The following is a 10029-nucleotide window of genomic DNA, read 5'->3' as shown; positions in this document are numbered from 1 at the left end:
GTGGGAATCAACTGACAGATCTTAACACACGTCATGCAACGTGATCCACTGCATAACATACAGGCGAAATCGATCTTGTTTTCCGTTCCCTTTGACTTTGAAACGAACCCCGTGAGCATCTTATCTTCACTTTGCACGATTGTGCGGTTTCATTAAACGTTCAGTTACAGATTCTCCATTTTCTGTTGAAGGTTAAACAATAAATTGGGCGATAGAATCTTAATCACTACAGCTACTGATGTCAAGCGAGGCGACATCGAGCTGGGGGCGGTTCATTTCTGTCTCTTTATGGTGGAAGACAGCCTCGTACTTAGATGGTTTACCTTCTTATGACATATTTAGTTTTCTCCGAATAGACTCCAAAAACTGTTCAAAGAGAATATATATTTCCTATTCCGCCACGTTTCAATAATAACAACATCTAGACAACTCAACATACACACAAACTGTGTTCATCATATCGCTAGGTTTTAAATAGGTTTTAAGCTAGACTTTAAGCTGGGTGGGCGGTTGTAGGTTTTTTTTTGCATGGTCTCCCCATGTGGACGCCTCCTCTCTCGGATGTGACTTTAATAGGCCCGTGCTGAAACCGAAGACGTGGTGAAATAATTCATCATCATATAAACATGATAACGGCAGCTGGGAGCGGATAGAGCGGGTTCGGGACGGGTCATTTCTCACCTGTAATAAGGACGATACCTGATCGCCGGGGACCGTTCGTTTCTCGGCCATGAGGAAGATGGCAGGTGGTCGCAGGGATGGGGCATTACTAAGCTGAAAACAGGGGTAATGCACTAGGATGAATCATTTCTCATCTTTGATGGCTGTAAAATTAGATACGCAGGGTTCCTCAGGAATTCAGCGTAAGGCATCGACGGGATCCCCCCATGCAGACCCCTCCCTTTTCTGTTAGTCAGTACCACCAAACAGCAACGTCATATCAGGGCCTATCCGTCATCCCGTACTTATACGCAAAATCTCCAGTTGCTCTCAGGAAATGTACACTTAGTCTCACTCCCCCCTCCGGCCTATGACTTACTAGCATACAAATCTGAGGCATCCCTCTGTGCCAAGATGCGGATGACCTCCGTGACCCTCGCGTCGACCTTTGACCCACTTGATCCTGATATACCCCGTCCATTAACCCGTCACATCACTTCCGCTGGTCGATGATTGGCAGCTGAGCCTCCCCGGGCGGCCGGCTGAGTGGAAGTTGGCGGGAACTGTGGGCAGATCAACCTGACATTTGATACCCCGCGGGAAGCTCATTTTGGCGGGAAATAAGAGAGATCTGTCAGTCATTAAAACCCTGCCGTGTTGCGGGAAATGTGTGATGCCCGATTTATACGAGGGCAAGCACCTGGCGGTACGAAAACTTCGTACGTTGAATTTCTTCTACCCGTAAATCAGCCTATTTTGACGTCAAGGACATACATGTAGATCATACGTTCCCTCGAGGGCTGGCATACGATCAGAACGTGCGCTCTTGATCGATGTACGCCAAAGAAGCCCATTCTAACACTCAATTGCAAGTTTATTTGACAAAATTTTACTATCTTTAAACCGGCGTTGTGAGTCAACGGCAGCAGAGGTGTTATCACCCAGCCTTACGATCCAGTGCGGTACTGCAGATACAAAGTCAAAGGCGATTGCTTCCACCCACGGCAACTGCGACTCATAATTCACACTGCAATAGAGGACAGTCTATACAACAGAAGCCTTCTTCAGGTTCGGATGACCCATTACGTGACCACACGTGACGTCAGCGATTCGGTCAAAGAACTTGAATTGAAAACCTTCCTTCATTTTATACCTCTTTAGCTGGTTACCAAAACTGATGACAATACTTCATACACGTCGTACGCAGAAGCATGCCGCAAACTTGACTTGCCCACACTTGAAGCCAGACGTCGTACTCTGTCTTACAACTTCGCCAAAAGGATGCTTGACTCTGAGACTTACAGAACTTGGCTCCCACCTTTGCGTGGCGACATAAGTACCAGAGACACTAGATCTAAGCACCTGCTGAACCCTATCAAAACTAGAACAAGTAGATATTACAACAGCCCCATCCCGTACATGACCAGACTCTTGAATGAACTCTAATACCTATACAAGAACTGTGAACTTGCGAAAATGATGAATCTTGCCAATGGATTAATGTAGTTAATGCTAGCCACGTATATTTGTGTAAATGTGTTAACGCAAACTATGACGAAATTAATAGTAAGCCTTCTATATTGTGTTAATGAGTTTCCATATTGTGTTAATGAGTTTCTATAGTGAGTTTCAATGAGTACTGTTAGTCTGTAATTTAAGATTTTTTAGCAATTGTACAAGGTATGCAATTCAGCCCGGTGGCTGCAAACTACTTTCAATAAACCATCTATTATTATTAATACTGGGGTTTAACACCACCTTTTTTCCCTCCTCTGCTGCTCACTTGGTTCCTATCTAATGTCTGTACTCATCCCTTCCTCTCTCCTTCTTCGATGACTTCTGGGCCCTCTCAAACTCTTACAGGTGTTCCCATCATTTGAAACTGACAGTTTTCTCTCCCCGTGTTTCTGCAGGGGACCTGTTCATCCTGGTGTACTCCGTGGATAACTACGAGTCGTACATGGAAGTGATGCGGCTGCGGGAACAGATCCTGGAGTCCAAGGCATCCTGCAAGACCCGCACCGCCGCGCCGCCCATGATCATCGCCGGCAACAAGGCGGACCGACCCGAGTCCGAGCGGGAGGTGCTTTACGACGAAGTCGCAAAATGGGTGTCCACCGTCAAGAAGTGTGCTTTCCTGGAGACGTCCGCTAAAAAGAACGGCAACATTAATGAGCTGTTCCAGACACTGTTTGAACTGGCCAAACTCCCCCCGGAGATGTCGCCGTCGCTGCACCGGCGTGTCTCCATTGGCGACCAAGCCTGGGAGGCCGCCAAGAAGGGGATCTCTTTCTACCCCCGGGGCAAGCAGGACGACAACCCCCTGGGGGTGGTGAGTCCCCACGCCAGACGACCGAGCTTACGCAGTGACTTGATAGAGGCTGAGGCGAAAGCGGAGCAGGAACAGCGTCGGGCCGAGAAGCCCAGCATCCCGAAAATCTCTTCCGCGCTCAGCCCCTACAGGTCACAGTACAGGTCGTGTACATGTCAGTGATGCCCCAACGCGCCTGCGGATAGACTACACTCTGGGACTAGCCAGGTTATTTTAAACCCCGACCGAGAGGCCTGCAGCTAGGTTATCGCGACGTCCTAAATGTCTGCGACCAGGTTATTGTTAATCGCCCAGAGGCCTGTAGCCAGGCTGGTGCGATGCTCAAGAAGACTGGAGCAAGGCTAGGATGCAGCATACCTCCGTCTGAAGGTGCAAGGTGCAGGGAACTGACGTCATCGAGGCAGTTACAAATCCATTCACGTGTTCACGTGCCGGAATGAACTGCTTTTTTTCACCACCTTGCTTTAATCTAAGGTTTACTCCAGGGGTTTATGATAATATACAATGTAAAGCTTTCTGTAGTTTCTTCAGGCTGTAACCATTCTACCAAAATATTCAGGTAAAAAGTGACTGTTTTGAAGGTGAACTAGGGACATGATAACCGTTAATAACACAGGGAGTGGGGTACATACCAATCCTTTTATTTGTTTGAATATGTTAATTTTAAAAAGAATGGAAAGTGGAATAAGCGTGATGAGTGGAACACGTTTGACCAAATGTTCATGAACTGAAAATTGTCAGAACATTTTATGTACCCCTGAAAACACTTTAAAATGGAAGTGGGGACCCTTCTTTCTTCCATTTTCCTTAAATAAGGAGGGAAAAAATCCACCAGAACTCCAAAATGCCGTGATGTGACGTGACGTGACGTGATGTAAGTAAAAAAAAAAACACCCGGAAACGATAACCAAACCGTTTGTGTACCCCCTCCCCCACACACCTGAATGGAATGTTCCAGAGACCCCCGATAACAGATCATAAAAGAACGAGGCAACCCAGTTGTTGAGAGTATCCGCTGCTATGCACACGTACCTGTCTATGAACGAAGCTACGCACACGAGGGGCAGCAGTAGTAACCTACGACACTACAGACCAACTTATGCAGGCGTTTTTCTAAAAGAAATTCTACACTATTCATGCAAGTTGTCTCTGCGTGTCAGTATTACACTGAACCAAGTCCGTGCGAATCGTAAGGGTCGAATGTGGGCTTAGGTTTATTCAGCGCGCGATGGTCACGCGACGAACCTGTGAAATAACGTAATGTTTAGGAACTAGACAACTGTTGCAACGAGAGTCGACCTCGGCTGGATCGGAAAGAGATATGAGTTGTCCCAAACTCACGTCTCTCCTGTTATTTTCACTAGTCTGCGAAGTTTTGTCCTTGTTGTAAGGGGGTTGTTGGCCGGATTGACGCGACATGGCCGATCATGAAAGAGGCCACCATTACAAATGAACAGTCCGGATTGAATATTCAAAAAAGTATAAATGCAGCTGTATCATGACCATTTCTCCACACTATTACGAATCATAACAGTAATTGAAACGAAAGAAAACCGGCGAATGCAATTCTAATGTTAACCAGAGTTTTGATCACGAGTACAATGGTCCTTCAAAAGAAATGATAGAACTAATGCAGACAGAATTTCATCCGTACTTGACTCAAAGTTACTGAGCAACAGATGTCTAATCTCCAAGGAAATCCTTGGGTGCCCTGAAGGCAGTATCCCATCGACCGGAGGAAAGTATGGCTATCAAATACTGCCATGCCAAACGGATACTGTCTTTAGGCCACGAAAAAATCTGCTTGAAGAATATAGATTACCAAAATGGCCAATGATGCCTGCCGCTTCTCATGTGATCAAAACAACCTCGCCACGATCGGTCTTGTCTTGCGAGTCCGCCCGGCAACCCCTGACACGTGTTTAAGGTGGAATCCATCTTAAACGTTTTGAATGTGACTAGTAAAGAGAAGAAAGTGTAAACCTCCTCGGTAAAGGTCACGTTTTGGTGACGTTGCACCTCAGCCTACAAGTGAGATTTTCGTTCTTCCACTTTAACATGGAGGATTAATCCGGTGCTTACATTACATTGTACTTTGTGTAGCGCATAACAGGAGTGTTAACCCTACATGTACGTGTGAGAGAATTGTACATACTGTAATGATATATAGACGAAACACATTAAGATACGTACTGACGCAGATGTCTCGGGTTTTGCCCAATACTTCAGGCTTTAGTCGGAGTTGTATGTTCTGATGACATGAAACGCCGCTTCATTTTTATATGTGGAAATGTGGTCTCGGTACGGAGGAAGAACTTACTGAGGTTGTGAGTGAGTGCAATGCTGTGCGCATCACATTTCACAGCGCTTAAATTGTAAACTGACCTCTGTTTTCTTCCCCTCTTTTCCCCAGTTTCTACTTCTTTCTCTCTTCCACTTTTTCCCTCCCTCCCTACATTTTACCCCTCCCTTTTTTCCTTCCTTATTCGCTACTTTCCCATCACATCCCTGCCTTCCTCCCTTCCTCTCTCCCCGGCCTCCGTGAGTTTTTCCTAGCCCCCACCAGGCCTTCCTGCGGGGGTACAGGTCGTAGAATTCGGCAAAAAAGGGAGAGTCAGTCCGCAGGAGGGTTAAATTACCCCTCAGTTGGCAAATAAACTGTTCGGTGGCTTAACTCCCCTGGCTAGTCATTCTCCCTATTTGGCTGAATTTTACTTTTGGAGACTAACATTTTGCCGACCCGAGTACAAGAAGCGATTTGACAGGCTCTGCTATGCACAACAATGAACACCTTGTAGTCCCGAGACTAATGAAGAAAGATTGGAACGTTTCCATGGTGATTAAAAAACCCGTTTTGAACTCCGAATGACTTGTCATTTTTGGTGACGCCTCAGGGCCGGAGCCGTTGGTATAGTACTGCGATTGAGTTGAAAGTATTCTAAAAGTTCACACACGAATGCATTCCCTATGGAATTGGTTGTTGGTAACTTTTTAGTACATTTAACCACGTGTGTGACACCATGAGGCGATTTGTTATACAAACAAAACAAACAAGTATCCAATACTTTCTGAATCATTTAGCCGTGATTATTGAACAATTGGTGGTATTTAAGGCTAGTACAATATATTCGCAGATAGCGGCTCAGTTTTTTTTTATCATTTGCATCTATTTTCAATATGACCGATAGACCAAAAATGACGTCCATGGCACTTCCAAAAGGGTATTGTACGGAGCTCCTTCTAAGCCAACATATTAGCTTGAAATCTAGCCTGGGTGTCAGAATGTTTCCATGGCCAATTTCTCGGCTCCAGCAAGTCAGTATGCTCCCAATGCACCGTGCCCAATGACAGCAGGTCGGGGCCTAGCGTCGTTATGTGCCTGTGATGGGTCTGGCATCCGGACATCCAGACTGCCTGGGTGCACGAGGAGGGATGTGATTACCAGCGCCATCTCGGTCCAAATCCCGCCAACCTCCATCGAACTTCGCTGGGAGAATACGGTGCGCCTTCATCGCCGGGTAATCAGCGACGATATCTCAACCGTATTGGCGACTCAGCCCGCCCAGCTATTCTTATATCAGTCCGCAGACGGCCAATGGGCACATCGTGACTCTCTCAGGGTACATAATCACCATCAACCATTCTTTCTGCGTTCTACCCCAATCGCGTTACACCCCAAACAAAGTACTAGCTATAAAGCTTGCAAACCTGTAACATAACCAGCCATCAGATATCGGTGCTTCCCCCATGGACACAATGGACGACCCCAACAACTCTCTCCCAGGGTGCACCACGGTCGGTGGAAAATGGCGGCGCCCATGAAAGGTGAGCGGGGTTTAGGTCAGGGTGAATTTTCTGGAGACATGAAGAAAATAAAGCAATAACTGAAGCGAACTCAGACATTTGTTGATCCCGAGCGCCGAAGGGCAGTTGACTAATGTCACAAAACTTCATGACATCGTATTTTTATTGTGAAAACGTCAGGGGGGGGGCGATGTGTGTTGTTGTCGTCAGCAAGGTGTTCTATTTTACTTGGAGGGTACATGATGCATATAGGGCTTTGTCCAGTATACAATAGGATAGGCTAGGATAGGGACTAAACATCAAGAAGTCATGAGAAGTGGTTTACTAGGAATGTGCAGTCACTAAACTCCATTGTCCCCCAGGGATGTCTTTGCTGAGGCAGGCCTTTCAGGGGCTGGTGAGACCTGCAGGTGGCCAGGTGTGCCGCTTACAGGTGCAGCACAGGTGCTACAACGCACCTGCTGCTGGCCATGTACAGGTGGACATGAACAGTGACACAGGTGGGTTTCTTGGAGACTGCACTTTCCAAGCACGTGGCAGGTGTAATAGTATTATGTCCACTGAATGGTCTACATGAGTGTGACCTTATGTAGTTTGAAGATTTGTGTAACTGACTGACAAGTTGACAACTTTTGCAAATTGCAGTCATTCCTCTGTAAGACATCTGGAGCTGCATAGATTTTGGGATAATCAGGCATTCAGCTATGCGATACATGTACATGCAAGGCATTTTTCAATAACGCTTAACAAAGAAACGTTGAAATAAACTTAGTTATATAGAGATGGTGACCACCTGTATGAAATGCAAGGAGGTGAAAGGGACCTTCTTCTTAATGATGAAATAGATGTTCAAGTAAAGTGGCTGACTGCAATACATGGTGAATTAAAACGGCTCAGTAGGCTTAAGGAAAAGGCCTGCAGACCCTCTCTCTTGTATGTCCAGGTGTAGCGACTGTGCGTCTGAACCGGCCACCAGTGAACAGTCTGAACCTGGATGTTCTAACAGAACTCAGCATCGCACTGGAGAAACTGGAGACTGACAGGAGCTGTCGGGCCATGGTGCTGGCTTCGGTGGGTATAACTCTGGGGGGTAGGGGATCTGTACAGGGTCTGTAGGGCACCTGGGGAGCTCAGCATTGCACTGGAGGAAAAGGGAGCCGACAGAAACTGTAGGACCATGGTGGTGGCCGTGGGTAAGTTTGGGGAGAAGACAGAGAGTGGGTGGGAGGATGTTAGGTCTGTACATAAGCTAATTTACTCAAAACCCTATCCCTGTCCAAATGGTGCTAGGTATAACAGTACAGTTTTGTGATACTTCTAGCCTGATTTTCTCCAGTTTGTCCTGTTTTCTAACATGTATTTTTCCCCTTCAGGCTGTTCCAGGTATTTTCTCTGCCGGCCTGGACATTATGGAGATGTATAAGTCTACCCCGGAGCGGTGTGTGGCCTTCTGGCGCGCCCTGCAGGACGCCTGGCTCAACCTGTATGGGTCACGCCTCATTACCATGGCAGCCATCGAAGTAGGTATCTGGTCCTAAGTTTAAGTGTGACAGAGGTCATCCATTTCTGTAATACATCCAGCCAACAGACGCTTGTGTATTACGTCAAAGGGTAGTTATACCGGGTGCCATCTATACAGATACAGAAGCTTGTGTATTATGCCGAAGTGTGGTTATACCAGCTATACAGATACAGATACAGAAGCTGGTGTTTTATGCCGTGGGGTGGTTATACCAGCTAATATACAGATGTGTTACTTTTGAAGACAGTACAGACACAGAATATGCTACATGTGAGTTTTTGTTGTGTTTCCCAGGGCCACAGCCCAGCGGGTGGCTGTCTGCTGGCGATGTCATGCGACTACCGTGTCATGGCGGACGGGAAGTTCCAGATCGGACTGAACGAGACACGACTCGGCATCGTGGCTCCTTTCTGGTAAGGGCACCGCTAGGTCAGGCTTTTCTATTCAATCGTAATTAACTAGAAAGCAATTGATTTATGTGTGTTTCTGCCAGGTTTACAGATGTGATGCTGAGCACCATCAGCCATCGTGAGACAGGGATAGAAGGCCCTGCAGCTGGGCACAATGTGTGTGTTTAAGTGTGTTTATCTGTGATGTGTGTTTATGTGTGATCTGTGTTGTGTCTATGACAGGTTTACAGATGTGATGCTGTGCACCATCGGCCACCGTGAGACAGAGAAGGCCCTGCAGCTGGGTGCCATGTACTCGGCTCAGCAGGCGCTGTCTATCGGACTGGTGGACAAGGTTGTCCCTGCTGACCAGGTCATGTCAACCGTGCAAACTGAGCTGAAGAGCTGGTTACAGATCCCAGGTACCACTGGTTTATTTTATGTTCATGTTCATATAGTAGTTGTGCTTTTTGCCTGATAATTTCAATTCTCCACAAGTATACAAGTGGAAGGAAGGGCAAAACAGGTGTATTAACACTTGAAAATACAAATTGTCTTCCCGGGCACAAAATTATATACAAAAATATGTTTCTGTCACTAGGGGAAAACACCAAAAACATACTAAAGATGTCTTAGTGCTGTACACACAATGAACAAAGAGGACTCAGAGCTTTACAAACTTATAGTAGGTGGGCCATGCACAAGGAAAGTCAGGACTGTAGTTTACATTGAGTCTGTAACAGTGTCTTTTGCAAGTGATTGTGAGGACTGGACCAACTGTGAAGGGGGCAACATTGATAGGATCTTTGAGCATCAGAAAATCTGGTTGTTTTTGACAGAATGATGTTTTTAATGGAGAAGCTGAGGTTAGCATAGGAGTCTGGGATTTAAGTTAAACGATTCTCCCCAGATGCAGCCCGTGTGATCACCAAGACCTCCATGCGGAAGCAGGTTCTGGACCGGCTGAGCTCACAGAAAGAGAAGGACGCCCAGTTCTTCGCAGACTTCATCTTGCGCGAGTCCGTGCAGAAGTCCCTGGGAGCCTACATCGCCTCCCTGCAGAAGAGGAAAAGCTGAGGACTTTGAAACTTCTGGTCGATCAGACCAGTTTAGGTTCACATCTTACTAAGGGTCCAGGTTATGGTTTAAGTGCCAGGACATGGTGAAGTTGTTGGCATGGAATGTCCCAGGGATAAAGTCCACACAGGTGGTTGCATTTTTGTAGGTCTCTGTTTCTGTCACACTGTGTCATTTAGTTTTACATCTTACAATTGCTGCTATATTTTAAAAGCTCTACATAAAATACCCCAATTATGGTTTCT

General features: G+C 46.4%; 1 protein-coding gene across 1 annotated transcript in view; it reads left to right on the top strand.

Annotated features, from left to right (window-relative positions):
• The window catches only part of LOC109485994, a 30137-nt gene extending 20188 nt beyond the window's left edge, over positions 1-9949 (top strand). Inside the window, exons 2-8 of the mRNA XM_019789694.1 lie at positions 2574-3146; positions 7159-7296; positions 7740-7867; positions 8170-8316; positions 8613-8731; positions 8951-9129; positions 9618-9949. Coding sequence (XP_019645253.1) covers positions 2574-3146; positions 7159-7296; positions 7740-7867; positions 8170-8316; positions 8613-8731; positions 8951-9129; positions 9618-9784 — 1451 coding nt within the window. The 3' untranslated portion in view covers positions 9785-9949. The remainder of the gene's footprint in view (positions 1-2573; positions 3147-7158; positions 7297-7739; positions 7868-8169; positions 8317-8612; positions 8732-8950; positions 9130-9617) is intronic.
• The last annotated feature ends 80 nt before the right edge of the window (positions 9950-10029 follow it).

Source organism: Branchiostoma belcheri, unplaced genomic scaffold, assembly GCF_001625305.1.
Source record: "Branchiostoma belcheri isolate BF01 breed outbred unplaced genomic scaffold, Haploidv18h27 scaffold11, whole genome shotgun sequence".
In the NCBI taxonomy this organism is placed as follows: domain Eukaryota; kingdom Metazoa; phylum Chordata; class Leptocardii; order Amphioxiformes; family Branchiostomatidae; genus Branchiostoma; species Branchiostoma belcheri.
This window is presented reverse-complemented; position numbering and strand designations above follow the sequence as displayed.